Genomic DNA, 20134 nt, shown 5'->3' with positions numbered 1-20134 from the left:
AAAAAAAAAAATAAATAAATAAAATAAAGTTAATCGTATGCATTCATTCGTTTTAATGACCGAATTTTTTTTCTACATTGACAGGATAGAATTATTCTTTCACATCTGAACGAGGAGAAGATTATTTATAAATGGCTCATAATTAAATTTTAATTTATTTTAACAAAAAAAAAAAAAAAAAAAAAAAACTCATTGCAAATAGGTCAAAAGAATATATATTTATTTAAATATTCTTTCAAAATATACGACATTAACTATTCTGGGGGTCGTTATTGTTTACTATAGAAGCTGAGACAGCCACATGTCGGTGCTGCATGGCGTCGTTCGGGAGCCGGCGTGAGCTTCGGGATCATCTTCGGGTGACCCACCTCGTCAGCGTCCAGTCGACCCTGGACGAATGGGCCGGTCTCAGCGAGGACGAGGACGAGGACGAAGACACCAACGGGGCTCGTCAGATGCTCGTCGATAATGTTCGGGGAGGTAATAAGGATATGATTTATATATAAAAAAAATAAATAAATAAATAAAAGATAAATTTAGTTAATAGATTAATGTTTCAATACAAGATTCTTTGTTATTCGGTTTATAACATAAATTTTATTTATAAACCAATTTATAAATATTCTTTTCTACTCAGTTTATTATCTACAAAAAGAAATATTTATTTAAAATTTCTTCCAAAATAAATAGATAAATTATTTATTAATAAATTCATTCAATTCCTTTCAATTTAGTTTTTATAAAAAAAAAATATCTTTATGATTGGATTTATTTCAATAACGATTGTTCTTTACAATTAGCTGCTATAAATTAACAATCGATTGAAGAAACTGATCATTTGATTTCAGAGAGCCGTTCTGCTAGTATGCGAGAGGAGGCAGACATGATGGCTGGTCCATTGTCCAAAGGAGACAGTGTCAACGACGTCGACGACGACGACAATGTAGACCACAACTCGTCACCCGACCATTCTATTATCGGTAATTATTATTTGTACTTAAAATATATATATCCTATTTGTGAAAAAAGTCTTAATTATCTTAAACATAAATAATCAAAATAAATTAAACTTGATTAACGTAAAGTAAAAAAAAAATATATGTATATATATAAAAATAAAATAAAATAAAAATAAATTAATAACATAATTGAATAATAAATTAAAATGTATTGATTGAATTGTAAATTAAAATGAAAGGATTGAATTATAAATCAAAACTAATTGACTGAATAATAAATAAAAATGCTATTGATTCAATTGTAAATAAAAGTTTTATTGATTCAATTATAGATTCAAAAAGAGTTATTAAATAAATCAAATATTAATTAAATATTTTGTTTGTTTGTTTATCTAAGATTTGACGACCCCGTCTCCCACCGGCGCTTCATCGGTGCCATCGCCGTCGCCGTCGCCGCCGCCGCCGCCGCCGCCGCCGCCGCCACCGCCACATCAGCAGCAGCAACAGCCGCCGCCGCCACCACAGCCCCATCAACTCTGGCGTCCGTGGCAGCAGCAGCAGCAGCAGCAGCAGCCCGACACCCCCACAGCCATCACCACCGCCCCCAGCGACGCGATACGTTTGTCCGGACTGTGGTCGAGCCTTTGGCAGAAGATTTTGCCTCAGAAGACATATGGAGGCCAACTGTCCGGCAGCGATATCCCTCAAGAGATTTCGGTGCCCTGAGTGCGGCCGCCAGTTCAAAACAGAGTTCAGCATGAACAGACACTTGCGTTTTCACTGTAGGTCGAAGAGGGTGAAAATATGGGGCACCGAGGATTCTCCTCCACCACCCCCACCGCCACCACCGACACCGCCTCCACCAACTGCAGGACCGTCCAATCAACATGGAGGCGGTGGCAGCCAAGGTAGTAGTAGTTACAGCCCTAGTGGTAGTGGTAGTGGTAGTGGTAGTGACGAACCGTCAGAAATTCCGGGGAATATTGCACCTGAGAATTTTGAAGAAGTCGAGACGGCGTTTCGCGGACGATTAAAAACGTACAGATTACGTGACGAAGCGCCTTCTCGGCTTACTATCCCGGAGTTTCTGACTCAATTGTTTGAGGATATTGTAACGCTTATGCACCGCATATTGGAACACGTGACAGCCATCAAGACCAACCTGTGGCTAGATTGCGAATTCACGAACGTTCACGACCAAACGTGTCGACGCGCCTTTAAGACAAAGAATGTCGCCGTTCTCCGGTCCACCGACATAGATGAACTGTGTAGTAATTTGTTTCAAAAGTTGGTGGACGAAAAGGAGGCGTGCGAAATGAAGGGCTCGGGCTGGACCTTCGCGAGGATCGTAGACATGGAGATCCGCGTCAATGTTTACCGACCTCTCGGAGGTAGCTCGTACGTCCCGTTGCCCCAAAGCGTCGCTGCTAAAAAGGCCGTGATCAACGTGCTGAATGATCGGGATCAAAAATGCTTCATGTACGCCATTTTGTCCAAATTTATTCATAATCCCTATCGTCACCAGCTAAACGCCACGGACTTTTCACCCGAGTTCCGTGCGCGAATTGATTTAGATTTTTCCCAATTAACTTTTCCTGTACGGCTGGAGCAAATCCCGACATTTGAGAAGAGAAACGTTGGAGTAAGCGTAAACGTGTACGGATTGGATCGGGTCCGGACTACACGGAGAGACGGTCAATTAACATCAAAGTACGAATACATCGTATATCCACTCCGTGTAGTAGACCGAGAACTCGATGACCATTTCGACCTCTTGTACCTGTCAGATCATGAAACTACACATTATGCACTCATCAAAAACTTCGAGAGATTGGTCAGGAGCCAGATCACTCGACACCATGGTAGATTGTTCATTTGCAAGCGCTGTTTCGCTCATTTTGACAACACACCGACAGTTGACGGTAAACGGGGTGAGCAGCGACTTGCAGAACACAAGAAATATTGTTTAGACCATGCGCCGTTGCGCACCGATCTGGCTCCTAAGAAACACATTAAGTTTGATAGGTACGAGCGTACACAGCGACAAAGATTTACTATTTATGCCGACTTTGAGTGTGCGCTCGTACCATACGATCAAGAAGACGACCAACCTCTCACAGATCCACCGACAGTTCCCCCTCCGGATGAAGATCCAGCAACACAGCGAGGGGGAAAACCACATAAAAACAATAGACCGGATTCTGATCATGTCAGGACAAGGAAGGTTCACAGACCGTACGCGTACGCTTACTACGTTCGTGATAGCCACAGGTTAGGAGCCAATCAAGAGGACCGCGGTAACACGTTTTCGGAACTTCGTCTCTATAGGGGTGAGAACGCTGCGCATCATTTTATGGAATCCATCAAGAAAGACGTCCGGCGTATAGGAGATGTTTTGTACAAAACACGCCGGACCGAACCACAATTAGATGCGCAGCAAGAAGCGGAGTTTCGTGCCGCCACCAGATGTCACATCTGTAAGAAACCATTCGTCGACGGTGACGGTGACGGCCGAAACGATCCAGCAGTTCGTGATCACCAACACTCACCCCCTACACGTTTCGAGGTGCAGCACATCGGTCTTGCAATTTAAAATTCAAGGAGCAAGACACGATACATTGCTACTTCCACAATTTGAGCAATTATGATGCTCATTTTGTGGTAAGAGAGCTGGCCATAGACGGGGGTGACGTAAACGTACTCGCCAACACAGAAGAAAAATACATCTCCTTCAGTAAACGATTCGTACATGACGGTGCGAATCGTCACAACCGACTCACACTTAGATTTGTAGATTCTTATAGATTTTTGTCCCGAGCCTTGTCAAATTTAGTTTCCCTTATGCCAATAGAACATCTTAAAATCACAAAATCCTTTTTTCCTGCCGATGCTGACTTTGCATTAGTACATCGCAAAGGAGTTTTTCCATACGAGTACGTAACGTCACTCTCGGTATTGGACGAAAACGTGTTACCGCCACCAGAATCCTTCAGAGACAGCCTACGCAAGGAGGACGTAAAAGAAGAAGATTATGCTCACGCCCGACGCGTATGGTCACACTTCAATTGCACAACCCTCGGAGACTATGCCGACTTGTATTTGAAAACAGACGTGTTGCTGTTGGCGGACGTCTTCGAGGGCTTTCGGGACCAGTGTCTGGAACATTACGACCTCGATCCAGCCCACTGGTTGACCTTACCGTCGTACGCTTGGGACGTGATGCTTTTCAAAACTGACGTGACCCTGGATACCCTACAGGACGTAGATATGTACCTGTTCTTCGAGAAAGGGATCCGGGGTGGCTTGACCCAGTGCGCAACCCGACACGCTGTCGCCAATAATAAATACACCAACGCTACCACCGTCAACAATCCTTCAACATCAGCAGGTGGTAGCAGGAGTAGCAACAATAAGAGGCGAATTGAAAATGGCGTCAGCCGAGACGGTCGGTTCGCACCTTCGACTAGTGTTAGCGCCGTAGATAACAACAACCACATATATGGAGATTATATTATGTACTACGACGCGAACAACCTATACGGATGGGCCATGTCGCAGTCGCTCCCGTACAAAGATTTCGAGTGGCTGTCGCGTCAGGAAATAGACGAATTGGTTATCGAGGACATACCGGCAGACGGAGATGTAGGCTACGTCTTGGAGGTGGATTTGGAGTATCCACGAGATCCTCGACTCCATGACAAACACCGAGACCTACCGTTCTGTCCGGAACTGCGGAAAGCGCCTCGAGACCAATTGCCATATGCGGACGACGTCCTCCGCACATACAGCGTAGGCAAATCTGCTAAACTAATGGTCACCCTGTTTGATAAAGACGCATACGTAATCCATTATCGAGCACTTCAGCAGGCGATGGACAACGGATTGCGTGTGCGTCGGATACATCGTGTTCTGCGCTTCAAGCAGCGAAAGTGGCTACAACCGTACGTGGCGATGAATACCAGACTCAGGCAGCAGGCCAAGAACAAGTTCGAGGTGGAACTATTTAAGCTTATGGTCAACGCTGTCTATGGTATGAGCCTCCAGAATGTAAGAAAACATATTAACATAAAATTGGCTACAAACCCGAAAACGTACACCAAGTATGTGGCCAAGTCTAATTTCAGTGACCGGACGTGGTACAACAAAGACTTGGCCCTACTACACATGAAGAAAGTCCGCGTCATCTTGGACAAGCCGGTGTACGCGGGTATGTGCATTCTGGACCACAGTAAGACGTGGATGTACGGATTCCACTACCGTCTGCAAGAGCGGTATGGAATAGATCGGCTCAGACTTCTCTACATAGACACAGACGGGCTGATCTATTTAATCCGTACCGTAGACGTCTACGAGGACATGATGAATCACCTGGACGACTTCGACACCAGCAACTATCCCCGGGACCATATCTGCTACGATCCAACCAACGCCCGGGTCCTGGGGAAATTCAAGGACGAAGCCAATGGGGCGATCATTAGTGAATTCATCGGCCTGATGGCGAAACTGTACTGCTTCATGTTCCTGCGGAGCGATAGCAGCGAAGACGGTGTCGGCGACGGTTTACCACCTGTGAAACGGGCCAAGGGGGTGAATCGCGCCGTAGTGGCCAAAGGCCTGACTGTAGACGATTACAGACGATGTCTACAGGAACAGCGGGTCTTGTACACGGATAACGATCGGTTTCAGTCCCGACACCACATAATATACTCCGTTGTGGTGTCGAAACGATCGATGGCGCCGTACGACGACAAACGTTATATCGAAGAGGACGGCGTCAATACGTTACCGTGGGGTCACTATAAAATTCCAGCGCACCGGGCAATGCTTTTGGCTCCAGAAGACAGCAACGGGAACTCCAGTAGATGCCACAGTCGTCGCAACATTGCATCGTCACCGTCAGCGACAATGGATGCGAGCGATAACGACGTTGACATCGAAGAAGTAGATTGAAGCAGTACAACAATAACATCTACATAGTGCGCGTGTTTGCGGTGCATAAGCCTCGGATCGTCGTCGTGGTGGTGATGGCAAAGACAATTGACGGACAACAACTAGTTAATTATATTAGGAACCAAATATACTAGGAATTAAATTTTATTAGGTAATAAATTCTAATTTATTTAGGAATCAATTAGTATTGAATTAGTAACAATTTTTAGTTACTAATTTCATTCAGATTTTATATTGAATAAAGTAATAAATTAATTTAACTGTGATATTAGATAAAAAAAAATTGTTTTAATTTAATATTTATTTATATGATGTTATTATAATAATAAAATATATAGTGAATTGTCACTAACTTGTTTTGATTTATATAGAGTCATAATGGTAAATAAAGCAAAACCAAATATTTTTCAATATAAACATGTGTTTTTATTTTTCCCAAATTTACTAATTCTAATGTACATTAGATAATTATAAATATATATTTTTTTGCAAAAATTCAATTCGATATTTATACAATTCAAATAGAAAGAAAAACTCAGGTAAGTGTATGGTATGGTCAGTGGTGATAAAGCATATGGAAGAGTCTTCGGACCAGGAAGTCGTTGTTGGCTGCATCGGTGGGTGTGATGACAGAAGAGGTGTCACCGTTGAACAGCTGTACAAAATCGTTCATTGTCTTGTCGTACATTATGCGACAGTACAGGTAAGTTAGACAGTAGTGTCCACACACGGAAGTGTCGTGGCGTTGGTGTTGGTACTTGTTCGAGACGTAACGACGAGAATTTCGTCTGAGAAACTGTTGGTATTCGGCCAAAAACGGTTGACGGCCGAAACTGTCGAAATATTCTATATGCGTAGCTTCACTGTCCATGTAGAAGGCCACCCAATGTTCCCCGCTTTCCGTGTGCGGCATTGTGTTGACTACTATGGCCGTCAAAGGTTCGATACGTGTTGGCAGGCGGTCTGACGCGTACACTCCTGTGTTCGCTATTTTCTCGCGTGGTAGTTGAGACAAATATTTCGTGATGTCGGTAGTATTCATTATCATTTAATTATTATAATTCTTCGTAGTCGTAGCCGTCTCCTTCTTCGTATTTGTTGTCCTCGTTCTCTTCTTCTTCTTCTTCGGAAATGGTATCGAGACCGCTGATACCACTGCTGTTGATCGATGTAGTCGTCACTGTCATCGATGCTTGGGTTATCAGTGACGGTGATGATGCAGCCGCAGCTGTTGATATACCGTTGTCAACTTCGTCATTGTAGCAAGTCCTCAACTGTTGTCTACTACAAAGGTAGCACGACGACAAACCGCAGTGTGCGTTCTCTTTTGTGGCAGCGGAAGTAAGCAGTAACCAACCGCGTAAGAGAGTGCAGTTAGACAGTGAACAACGGTGTTTTACGCTCTTGTGTTGACCGCATCGCAACACGTTGGCAGACAGTAGATTACCGACCGAAGCCAGTGATCCACAACCCATATCGCTCAAGTCCACCACAACCGTAGTCGAGGTGGTAGCAGCAGCAGCAGCAGCAGCTATCTCGTTGGTCCATCTGTCGTACTTGTTATTCTGTGCGAAAATCTGTCCGATAGTCATACCGTCCGACGCGGTGACGATTAAATTCTTGACGACATATTCTTTCTTTTCCACTCCTTTCACATAGACGACACTGCGACGTGAGAGACATGTGCGCAGTTTATCAATCAACACGTAGTAGGGCACGTCACCACGATTCCAGTCGAGTCCGTGACAGTGTTTGGTCAACCAGTAGGACTCTCTGAGTTTATCTGCGGACAGTGAATCACGATCGAACGGCGCACGTGCTACGTGATGTAGTAACAAAGTACCGGTTGACACGTCGACCACACTGGCCTCTTTCACTATGAATTCGTTGTTGTTGTTGTCCTTGAAACATTGTAAGTCCAAAACAACTGCTGTAGATTCCTGTTTATAACTATGTGTTGTTGTTTGTGTCTGCTGGCGCGACGGAGCGTGACGGTAACAACGATCCATCACGGTCGAATGTCGATGTTAGACTGAGCTGAGTGGCGGTGACGTAGGCATGAGCTGCGGATGCTCATGTATTTTTGTTTTATTTGTTGTTGTTTTTATCCACTAAAATCCACGGACACGTTGCGGTGTCGATCCACTTCGATGACGTTGTCTAATTCGGCGTACACTATACAGTTGACGGACGCGGCCAACGCTTCTTTGAATTGCAGTTCGATGCGTAAATTACCGTTACGCACCAGGTTCCAGTGACTTGATTCACCGGCCGACATGTCCGGCGTCAAGTCGAACGCCATCAAGCAGTAGCCATTCGGATACTCCGTTCTGTCGATCTCGTTGCCCTTGTCGGCGAACTGTATTCCGGTGCCGGTGAACAACGTATGATATGCGAGAGCGTACAGTTTTGAGTCGCCCGTGAAGGCCGGTGTCAACGCCTTACAGGGCACTTGTTCACCGTCGATGTAAAGAGCGAAATAGTTCAAATTGAAATGTTGAAAATTGAACGGGTTCTTCTTGAAATCGCCGTTGAACGCCACGTTGTCCACCAGTCCTACGATGATACGTTTCGGCAACTGTCCCAGGAACACGCTGTCCAACGTCTTGCCCAGGATACCACTCGGCAGCGTGATGGATTTCACGTCCACGCGTGTAATCGGATACTTGGCCGTGCCACTCTCCAGCGTCTTGCTGTGCGCCACCAACACGCCGGGATTGATCTTACAACGACGGACGAACAGATTCGCCTCTCGAATGTGCACCTTGCAATCCGTCGCAGTTTTTGACATGACGGCAAACGAGTTTCTCGCTCTGACGAGACGCAATCGCATTTCGACACCGTTCAACATAAACTTGTCTTGATTGCACAAGTCCAGATGTAAATTGCCCACCATGTCGACGTATGTGCTCTTCTTGACGAATCCTCGTCGCTTGACCAGTCCGTCGTTGGCAATGTCGCAATCGTCCATTTTGTCGGCTTTGTCTTCGTAGAACAGCGTAGTCGTGAGATGTGACTTTTTCGCACTACCACCGTAGTTCAGTAGGTTTTCCAAATAGGCACGATACGCGTACGTATTGTTTTGCGGTGACACCAGTTTGTGATTGACGAACAGATCCACTTGACTGAACAGTGAGTGCAGCCAATTGTTTACCGGACCAATTTCTTCCACTAACGCCTCTTCCACTTTTGTGCCGTCGCCTTTCACTATTGTCGCCTCGACGTGTAACAGTGTTTGCGTCAAGTCCGTGTATTCTTCTCCGTTAGCCGGTATGACGAACTCTATAGGCGAATCGTCTGTCAAAGACGAGATAGGCTTGTACTGAATCCACTTACCGTTCTCTATACTAGTCTGAGTGGGTGGTAACGAGAATAAATCCAATTCGGTTTTCACACATTCGCACGATTTCTGATGGATGAACGACATGTTGTTGTTGTAGAAAAATTTTATCACGTCTAATTGAATATATCTATTGTCGGTAATCCTCCTCGTGCTCTCGTTCTTTTCGTAGATCGAATCTTTTTAGACCTGCTCCTGCGCGTCGTCCTCCTTTTACTGCCTGTTGTAGAACGTCGAGTTTTCGTTCTTTTAATCCTTTTGGTCGTAGTTCTGCGCCGTTTATTCGTTTTCTTATGCTGTCTCTTGGTGGCGGTAGAATATTTTCTCATGCTCCTCTTCCTCCTCCGTTTAGTGGCGGTAGCAGTGGACGTCCGTACTCTTAGAAGTGTCGCCAACGACTGTGGCGTGACGCGACGTATTCGTCTTTTCTTATACACCGCGCCACCGCCACTCAATACACGTTCTACTTTGTCATCAGCTCTGCGTTTCAGCGAGCCGGTAAATTCTTTGAGACGAGCAGCAGCCGCGTACTTGGGATGTTGCGTACCACCGGCGGACACCAAGTCACCCAAGAATCCGACTCCCGAACGTAACGCCTCCTTGCCGACAGTGGTCGCGCCGGACTTCAGTAACGGTGCCACAGAACGTACGAGTCCGGCGAGAAAACTGCCGATACCGTGTCCACGCTGGAATGCCGCATCTCTGTACACGGACGACACGCCATGTCCCGACTGTTGCAACTGTCGCCGGTAGTATGCCAAATACGGATCGTTCGTATTCATCGTTGCTGCTGCTGCTGCTGCCACTGATGTTTATGCTATCGTCGTCGTCGTCGTCGTCGTCGTCGTCGTCGTCGTCGTCGTCTATTTAAGCTGTCGCGAGCGATCGGCGCAGGTGTAGCTTCATGCACGTAGTCCCGAAGTGGAATGGCAGTCGATCACCCGTGCTGCCCCTTAAGTCGATTTCCACGTTCTCGAACGCACTCTTGATGACGGGCACGTAGTGTGGATCCGTGAAATGAACGGTCTTGTGTGCGCCGTACACGTAGTTTGACGTATCGATGTTGACGATCTTCAATAACGGCGCCACCGTATCGCCAACCAATTGTGGCTCGACCAAATCGCAATACACGTACATGTCACCCGGCAGTCCGGCTTGTATGTTGGCCGGCAGTTTTGCTTTCTTGTTGCTCTTCAAGTCCGTCTCGGCGGGATCAAACCCCATCTGCAGCGCGAGACCTGTGCTCAATTCCATTTGTACCACGTGACTGCGAATCGCTATATCCACCACTTTGGTGTTTCTGTCGTAGACGAACGTGGCGTAAAACTGTAAGCTTTCCATAGTGTTTATCACACGTATCAGTTCTTCGATATCTTTGTAGTTGCCGGGCTCAACGTTGAGAATTTTCACCTTGACTTTGTTGGTTTTGTCGGAACCACCGGTGGCTATGTCGCTGAGACCTTCGTAGTAGATGAATATCTTCGCGTCTTTGCCCACCGTCAGAAACGAACAGGGATAATGCGCTTCGACCAGTGCCACTTCCCATTCACCGTCCGTCAGATGTATCGACGTGGGCAGTTGAGTGATATAATCGGCCACAGTGTTGTTCGGATAGTAGTTCATCGAACTGTTACTGGGCAGTGTCAAATAGAACTGACTGTGTTTGCTCATTTTTTTTTTATTATAATTATTATTATTTTTTTTTTTTTTGCTGATGCATGCCTTATAATTGTTTAACTTCCGACGCCGGTATCCAAGAGTTAAACTCGTTACCGTAACCTATCCACTTGACGAGGTAACGCTTACTGCGACCGACACCTTTGGTGTCAAGTATTTTATCGATTTCGTACAGACGGTCCGGTGGCAGAGTGATCTTCTGCAATTCTTCTTCGTAGAAACGACCGATCAATGGTGATCCATTCAAATCACGCAACAAGTACAACGGCAACGGATGATGGCCATATTCGCGGTCCACGACAAACACTTCTTTACTCCAGTTCGTCTCGTATCCTTTGGTGAACGTACCTTTTTCCTTAGCGATGCGCACCGTGTCACCCGCTATGAATTTCGCCTTTCTACGCTTAGGCAATTTAGTCTTGATGCCGCTGCCACTGCCACTGCTGTACATGTTCTTCCACACTCTATAAACGATTTTCTTATCTTCTTTCTTCACGTCTATCGGCCGTAAGCCTCTGCCACCGTCAGTGCCCAAACTTCTGTGTGCACTGCGATTGTAGGCGTTCACCAGTTTTTGTAACACGTTGATGTAACGGTGCGTGTTTTTGTACGTGAGATAGCGCCACATGCGTGATTTCAAAGTGCGATTGACACGTTCAACGACCGCCGATTTCACGTCGGGGTTCTGTGTCGTGACGTATCTGACATTGTATTTTCTGAACAATTGTTTCACCTTGGCGCCGGTGAATTCCGTACCCTTGTCCGTCTGCAGACATCTCGGAGGTGTGACGGTGTTTTTTTTAAATATGTTCTCGAACGCGTTGGCCACTTCGGCGCCGCTCTTAGTTTTCAACGGCACCACGTACAATCTTTTACTGAACACGTCTATCGCCGTCAACAGATAATTGATTCCGTCGTTGAACGCACTCAGACCGCGCATGTCATTCAAATCTGCTTGCCACAATTCGTCCGGACCGAATACAACGTAACGGTTGCGTGCGAATCGTTTACGCACCGGCTTGTGCAATGTGTAAGTGTCTTGTGTTCGTAACCAGTCCAACACCACTTTTCGTGTTGTCTTTTTCTTTTTCCCCTTGTTATTGTTTTTCTTCTCAATCCCGTCACGAATCGCTCGCACTAGAGGTGTGACGCCACCGTATGATGCCGGATCTTCGGGATCGTAGTACAATCGTTCCATGATTTATCCGCACTATGGTGAAAACGGTTCCCACCTGTCCAACGGTGAAAGTGATTGATCTCTATCTTGCTGTTGTTGTGTTCGTTGTCTTCGATGAGCCGCCAACGAGGGTAACGGTGAAGTAGGTGATAGCGTCCGCTGCTGATTAACGTAAGCAGAACGTAAACGATCGCGCATAGGTGTTCTCGGTGCCGACGATATGATCGGACTACTTGCCGCAGCCGACGCCACGTCACCACGTAACGATCTGTATCCCGCACCCAGATACTGTAACGCCGTTGAATTGTTTATATACTCCTTGGGCACATTCATGTCGCGTAACGCGTTCATGACTTCGTACCAACCGGCGGGCATGTAATCCACCATACGGACTCTCACTATGCAGTGTAATATGTCCACGATGTTGGAATCGGGAATTTTTTCATTTCGCACATACACCGCAAAGTCCTTATCCCAATTTATCACACTACCTTCGCGGACGATGAATCGTAACAGATTACGCACATCCGGCTTGTACGTTTTAGAAAAAGTGTCCACTATCTCCTCCACTGTACCGGGTGGCGGCGACGACGCTGATGCTGCTTGCAGTAATGATGCTGCTGATGATGATGATGATGTTGATGTCTCTATGATGGGAATACTGATCGGTTGTCTATTGACAGAGGCAAAATGTAAAAATCTTTGCAACACCTGTTGATATTGCTTCCATTTTTCGTAATCGCTCAAAGTTTTATCCGTCAATATGCGATGCATTTCATTGTCGATACTGTTGCCTCTGTCATCTCCGAATCGATTCGATGACGACTTTATATTATCATTGTTGTTGTTTTTGTTGTTGTTGTTGTTGTTGTTGTTGTTGTCACCACTGTTTCGTAACCGCTCGATCAACTCTTGCGGTACGACGACCATTTTCTTCGCGTACTCCATTATTATTGTGGGATGGATTTATGAAGTATGGCTTGTAGTACGGTGCTCAACAGTATGGGCAGTAGGAAACCGCCTCCTTTCTGTACTAGATATTGGCGTTTCTTAGCCCAAGTCTCACCTCTTTTTACCAATCGTCTGAGATTTGTTTTATACTTGTTCAATTGTCTCTTGCGTTTGTCAGACACCGATACGTTACCGCGTAACAGGTTGTATGCGCACTCGCACACCGACCGTATACGACTGATGTCGCACACCTTTAACAGCGCTTTACGTTCCTTCGGTGTAGCGTGTACGAGTGCCGACAGTAGAGCCGCGTCTTTCCTCACACACTGCGACATGACGACTGATACTTACCCGATGTGGATGTGTTCTATTTATTATTAATGTGGCCCCTGCTACCACTAATCTTCGGTAGGTATACAGAATTAATCGGATCGTCCGGAAAGATAGTCGAACGAATGCGCATCTCATCCGGTGTAGATTGTTTTAAGTCTATCAGCAGATATGCGTGTGGATCGCGTGTAGCGTCCGCGTATGCTTCCTCTATAAATTTAGTATTATCCGGATAGATTTGACGAGCTAAATGTTTTATCTGAGCCCGATCTCTAGGGTTCTTAAAACACACTATGTAATGAGCATTAAGGGAAATATCTCTCTGACCGCGACCTTGATGAAACAGATTCTGCGTTATAAAGAAAACACTCAAGCTTTTGTGATGTGATCCTTTAGTAAACAGATCCACCACACTGCTGTCTGTTTCACGCATCATATCGTCCACGATGATCAAATTAGGTACACTTCCGTCGAAATCGTTCATGTCTGGCAGACTGTTTCTGTACTGGACAATACCTCTGCCTCTGCTGCCACTGCTACTGCTCTGTTGGACAATATCATTCGAGTGCGGATGATGCCAATATATGTTAGCAAAATCCGTATCACAAATTTCATTTGAGTGATCTATGAATCGCATGACGAATTGTGATTTACCAGAGCCCGAAGGGCCGGCTACTATGGCCGAAAACGGATGTTTCCACCTCAAGTCCATTTTGCTTACTGACTACACTAACAACACCACAAACTAATTTATGATAATTATTTATAACAATAGGGAAAAAGGAGTGTAAATAAAAAGACTATTTGATTATGCTGTGAACGTGACTATACGTATTGACTTACAAAACCTATCAAAGTTACAATTTCATTTTAAGAAAATTACAATAATCATTAGTTTTTTGAGGTTAGTAAAAATGATAATAAAAACAGTTTTGTACATTAATTTAAATTTATTTCAAACAAACTCCAATGGAGTATATTTACTGCCAGCTGGAGCGCTTCTTCTGACGAGGCATAGTCGATCACCGAATCCCCTGTTGTACTGCTCAATGCGTTGATCTGTGATCGCCTCGTTAAAGCGTCGTGGTAGGTAGACACGGATGTAGAGCTCATCGCCGAGTAGTCCTTCCAGCACAACCATGATAGTCTCTCCGTACGGTGTGGTCACTCGTTCGAATTTCACAATACGATAAGCGCACTCTTCACAAAGATCGATGATCTTCGTGTATGGCGTGTTTAATTGCACGGCGTTGAGTTCATTTTTTAAGTCCATCACATCACTGCTGCCTCCACCTCCACTACCACCGACACTGACTGACTCGCATTTTGGCATAATAAATGTTTTAGTGAAAAAAGTTTAAGTCAAGCAAAACTGTACACACGTTCGATCCGCACAGTGGTTAGACGATGAATGAATTGTTGTAGAAGCAGCGACAGCGCAGTGGTGGGGTGAAGAATGCAGGTGTGTCAATATTTCTCAGAATCCACCCCTGTAGGAGAGTCTAGCACAGACCGGTTTTTTGTAGTTGTTTCTTTTTGTTTCGTCCCCTCGACTGCAGCTGCGCATCAACACGTGGCTTCTTGGAAACGCTGCTATTGTTGGTATAATCTTTTGTCTCATCCGATTGCATCATCTTCTCTGGCGCCACAGAACGTTTCTTCCTTTGTTTTATTCTTCCGCCGTTTTCGATTGCGCAATCCATTGGTCGGCGCCACGCGGGTAGCGGCGTCATTGACTTTGTCACACCGTGTATTTTCGGGACTCCTGTCAAACGATCGACCCATAAATTCTCTAATTGTGACAGTAAATGATTCACACTGTTGTATATTTTATCTCCTTTCTTTTCATTCAAATATATGCCGCAACTGTGTGTTTGCACTCCTTCCTCAAATAAATGTAATTTCAATAAAACTCGCCCTCGATTAGCGGGATTCTGTACGGTGTATTGGAAATCTTCGTCAATCCACGTAATGGCTGGCGAATCGTTAGCCGATCTAAACACCCATCCTTCGTCTTGCCCTTGACTTAGTTCATCTTCTTTTTCTTCTTCTTTGTTAATTTCACTACCAATATCAGCTTGCACATTTACATCACGAGTCTTCTTCTTCTTGTTGTTATTAATTTTCTCCTGCTTATGCTGTTGCTGCTGTAATTGTTTCAGCTCAAAGTCTGGCTGCTCCACATGTTCTGTAGAAAAACCACTGATTGCGTTATCCTCCAAAGCTTGTATCTCCTCCATAATAAAACGTATTGTTTTTTCTGTATCAGCAATATTAGACATACCGACGTCACCAGTAGTAGTACTAGTAGTAGTAGTAGTCATAGTGAACATAACACTATGAACGCACGACACGAGTTTACTCAACGCACTCACAGAACTAACTGAATTGTCGGCGGTTGTATCATGTGATATTGACACCACCACTAGCGTTTTGCTGCGGGTAAACCAACAACTAATACTACGATATGACGTCATCACAAGGTGACGTCAGGACCTAGATACGTGGGTGGTCCAACTCGAAAACTGTACAGCACGACATTGCACCTTCCAGTTTTCTCGTTACAGTGCACTTAACTCACTAAAGCTTAGGTGGTCTTTAAAAAGACCGTTTGACGCCGAAGGAAAAGGGAAAGGAAAAGGAGGCGAGGTGAAGAATAATGATATAATTGTCTTTTTATTTCTTCAGCTCCTCGATTTCATCATAGAGTTCTCTCATTCTCTTAGAATCATCTGCCCACCAGCTCCATTCAAAGTCGTTCCTGGGCTGACGGGACCAAATACGAAAAAATTTTATATGCAACTCTTTCTGCTCCTCCAGCAGCCGAAGTAGAGTCGCCTGACGTTCCCGCTCCCGCTCCTCTGCCACAGCGCACGCCTGGTGTAAATCGGCGTCGTCTATATCGCTCGCCCACTGTTGCTGTTTCTCTTGCTGTTGGTTGGCCATCTCGTGTGAACTCCAAACCCTATCTGAAGGTAGCGGATGAGTAACGCAGTATAGCCAGAGAGAGGGGGTGGGGATAGGATGCACGACGCAGAAACGATGGAAGTTTCCACGAAGGTCCAGTGGTAAACAACACGTGTTCCTTTGTTGGCGTAAAGCGATGGAATGTTCCAGAAGGTTATCCATTGTTATATTGGACTAAACAATGCCTATAGAAACTCTACTAATGGATCTGTCAATCATCCGTTAAGTGGATTCCTTTGTATCCTAGGACCAAAGGGAGTGCCTACGATAAAAGCTTTCCATTGTATCGAAATATCAAAGGGACAGCCGCCAGCATCTCGCTCCGTGGGTGGTATGGCACATCCTAGGGGTGCAGGATGGGACGGACGAGACGATGGGGGGGGGGAGGTGCCTTCATGCCTGCGTGGTCTGGCACATCGCTCCGTGGGTGGTCTCAAAAACTAAACAGTGCGAGTATGGACCATCTAGTTTTCTCATTAAAGTGAACTTAACTCACTAAGGCTTAGGTGGTCTTTAAAAAGACCGTTTTATGATGAAGCAGGAGGAGGATTAGGGGAAGGATGATTTAAATTCTGTTTATTTCTTCAACTCCATAATCCTATTTTGAAGTTTTGCCCATCGTGCCATATCTGCATCATGATGAGCCCACTCTACGTCGTCCCGAGGCTGGGAGCACCAAACATGCTCTATTTTGTAACTCAGCTCTCTCTCCTCCTCCTCCAGCAGCTGAAGTAGAATCGCCTGATGTTCCCGATCCCGCTCCTCCGCCTCGACGCACGCCCGGTGTAAATCGGCGTCGTCGATATCGTTCGCCCACTGTTGTTGTTTTTCAGCCATCTCGTGCAAAGTCCAAACCCTAACTGAAGGGAACGGGCGAGTAACGCAGTGTAGCCAGAGAGAGGGGGTAAAGAATGTGCGACGCAGAAACGATAGAAACTTCCACGAAGATCCAGTGGTAAACAACAGGTGTTCCTTTGTCGGCGTCAATCGAAGGAACGTTCTAGAAGCTTTCCTTTGTTAGTGAACTAAACAAAGCGTTTTAGATGCTTGTCAAGATTTGCTCACCTTCGTCAAATGTAATGGTCTTACTAAAAGCTTTTAGAAACTCAAATAATGGATCCGTCAATCACCTGTTAAGTGGATTCCTTTGTATCCTAGGATCAGAGGGAGCGCCGACTACACCTCTCTCCGTGGGAGGTCTAGCACATCCGGAGGTGTAGGATGTGCAGTGGGAGGGGGATGTGCAGGGGGAGGGGGGATGTGCAGGGGGAGGGGGATGTGCAGGGGGAGGGGGATGTGCAGGGGGAGGGGGAGGTGCAGTGGCGTGGGGAGGTGCATGGCGGGGGAGGTGCAGGGGGGGAGGGGGATGTGCAGGGGGAGGGGGATGTGCAGGGGGAGGGGGAGGTGCAGTGGGAGGTGCAGGGGGGGAGGGGGGGAGGTGCCACCGTGGGTGGTCTGGCACATCACTGCACATCAATTGCACATCGCGCAAGGTACCCATAACAATACTACTTACGCTACATCCGTATACATTTATATATCTCCGTTAGTGCATTTAGTGTCCATTAGTGCGATGACTCGAGCAAAAATGATAAGATTTTAATGAAATGTTGTACAAACATGTAAACCTATTTTCATTTGAATGAGTTTGCGAACCAGCATGGACTGTGAGAACGGGGGTTTATGGATTAAGATTTGGTGTTCCTATTTTGACCATAAAACATAAAATTCACCATTTCTTACCAAACCATAGCATAAAAAAATAATTTTGTATAATGACGCATTAATGTATGTCTAACGGTTAAGGAGATAATTTAAAGAAGGAAATGTAATTGTAATTTTTGTAAATTTTGTTTATTTCATACGAAGATATACAATTTTAGATAAAAAAAAACACACCTAATTACCTTCTTTGTAGCAGCAAACCTAAGTAGAGGTACTCATTAAAATTAATGTTATTCAAAAAGAAAATAAATCTGGCAATTTTAAGAGAATATTTTAGTAGAAATCCAGTAAGGTAAAGTAAATGGAAATTTGCATAGTCTACAGGTTTGCTGCGGTGGGGTATTTTTATGTCGTTTTGAAAGTCATGTGTATGTGTCGTGTCGTATTATACACCGTAATTCCGGCGACCTTTTTAGCCTACAAATAACATCTGATTTCTGTGCTATAAATGGCGCGTCCAGCGCGCTTTTGAGTCAAATGTAAAATGTTCCCATATACGTCAGAGCGTCTATCAGAAATATGTCGCATTTACAACAAATTCGCTTCGCGTAATTTAAGTAGATCCTGTTCTTCATCGTATAAGGTCCACAATTAATTGTAAAGTAAAGAAGAAGAAAAAACATCACTTAAACAAGAGCTGTGTTATCTCGAGGAAATAAATTCTGCCTCAGTAGTCAACCTATTTTTCCGGAACTCTGAACTGCAAGATAGTTATGAGAACCGTTTATTTCCAGAACATTATTCTGTATCGTGACGAAATGGACGTAAAACACAAATAAAAGGCAAGGCAGTTTAGGATTTTATTTAAGACTGAAGAACATATAGGCCTATTCGGTTGTGTTATTTTGTTTTAAAATATTAGTTCTGTAACTCTCGTGGTTACGTGTGTTTTTAAGTAAAAAATATCTTATTCTCTGTATGGGAGATTTTCTAAAAGGTACCTAAATAAAATAACAAGTATGTAACTATTTAATATGATGTTTTTACTTCTTACTAGGGGGACTGTGACTGCCTATCTTATATAATGTTATCTATACGCTACATATCTAGAGAACTATGACAGGTAGAGCCTTAATGTTTTTTTTTTATTTTAAAGGCCATATGTTTATCTAGTTCCTCCTAGAAGATTTAAAAAAATATTTACACCAAGTGTTTTTTTTAATTTTCAAAAAATTACAATTTTTTTCATAGAAATTTAGTACTAAAAAAATTTTTTTACGACTTGTGGGTGTAATCAATTAAAATCCTTCTGGGAGGAACTAGTATATTAAGTATAAAATATATGGTAAAGATTTGGATACTCTAGTCCTACAGATAGCTGAGAAAAGTGACGTCAAAGTTATAAAAAGCTGACTTACGGGAATCGCAGAAAACGTAGGCCCATGTGCAAGATAACTAAACAATTTTTTGTTGCTATGAGACCGGGTAAAAACATTTTCTTTTATTTTTTTACTAACTTCCAGTCAAGCTGGAAAAAAATAATTATACCGTTGTAATCAGAAGATTTTAATTAATAATAAAAGACCAAAAAATAAAAATGTCAATTGTTGATAATTTTTACGGTCACAGTCCCCTTGGGGGAGTTTATGCTAAAACAGATTTTTTGACAAAATTATATTTTTACATATTTTAAACACATAATAAATACAACTACATGCATGTGGCTCTTTGTTTAATGTAGTTCTAATTTCAATTCCAAAATATAAAGATAGGTTTTATTAACCTTGAAAAAAAATTAAAGTTAACAATTCATGGGAATTTTCTCTGCTTAAGAATTCTTTGGATTGTTGAAAGTTGTGTTTTACCCTAGAAATTACTTAGTTATATTTAGCTTCTAAAAAAAGAGATAGATAGGTGATTTTTGTTTTATTTTTGTTCAGCTTGTTCAGTTCAATGATATGTAGGATGGGATTGAAGGAAAACCTAATGGAACATATTTTAATAATGTTTTTAAGAACGGACCGGTCTAGAATTTTTTAGAAATTTGAAAATTTGATAAAACTACGTTTTTTCGAGCGAGATTGACTTTGTTACGAGATTTTTCGAGACGAAAAAAGC

At 44.0% G+C, this 20134-nt stretch overlaps 4 protein-coding genes across 4 annotated transcripts; 1 reads left to right on the top strand and 3 right to left on the bottom strand.

Moving 5' to 3' along the window:
* Positions 1-3800: 3800 nt before the first annotated feature.
* On the top strand, positions 3801-5909 carry LOC128984122 (uncharacterized). The gene has a single exon (XM_054403407.1). It carries the CDS (start codon positions 3801-3803, stop codon positions 5907-5909), a length of 2109 nt encoding a protein of 702 aa, XP_054259382.1.
* Positions 5910-8013: 2104 nt separating this feature from the next.
* LOC128984121 (uncharacterized protein F54H12.2-like) lies at positions 8014-9336 on the bottom strand. Its single transcript, XM_054403406.1, has one exon. It carries the CDS (start codon positions 9334-9336, stop codon positions 8014-8016), a length of 1323 nt encoding a protein of 440 aa, XP_054259381.1.
* Positions 9337-10972: 1636 nt separating this feature from the next.
* LOC128984120 (uncharacterized) lies at positions 10973-12124 on the bottom strand. Its single transcript, XM_054403405.1, has one exon. The coding sequence runs from the start codon at positions 12122-12124 to the stop codon at positions 10973-10975; it is 1152 nt and encodes a 383-aa protein (XP_054259380.1).
* A 12-nt stretch (positions 12125-12136) lies between these two features.
* LOC128984119 (probable basic-leucine zipper transcription factor D) lies at positions 12137-13051 on the bottom strand. Its single transcript, XM_054403404.1, has one exon. The coding sequence runs from the start codon at positions 13049-13051 to the stop codon at positions 12137-12139; it is 915 nt and encodes a 304-aa protein (XP_054259379.1).
* Positions 13052-20134: the final 7083 nt, after the last annotated feature.

This window comes from Macrosteles quadrilineatus, unplaced genomic scaffold, assembly GCF_028750875.1.
Source record: "Macrosteles quadrilineatus isolate MER2022 unplaced genomic scaffold, UCM_ALF_1.0 Scaffold_2__2_contigs__length_208266976, whole genome shotgun sequence".
NCBI lineage: Eukaryota > Metazoa > Arthropoda > Insecta > Hemiptera > Cicadellidae > Macrosteles > Macrosteles quadrilineatus.
The sequence above is the reverse complement of the archived record's forward strand: the minus strand, read 5'-3'. Positions and strand labels throughout refer to the sequence as shown.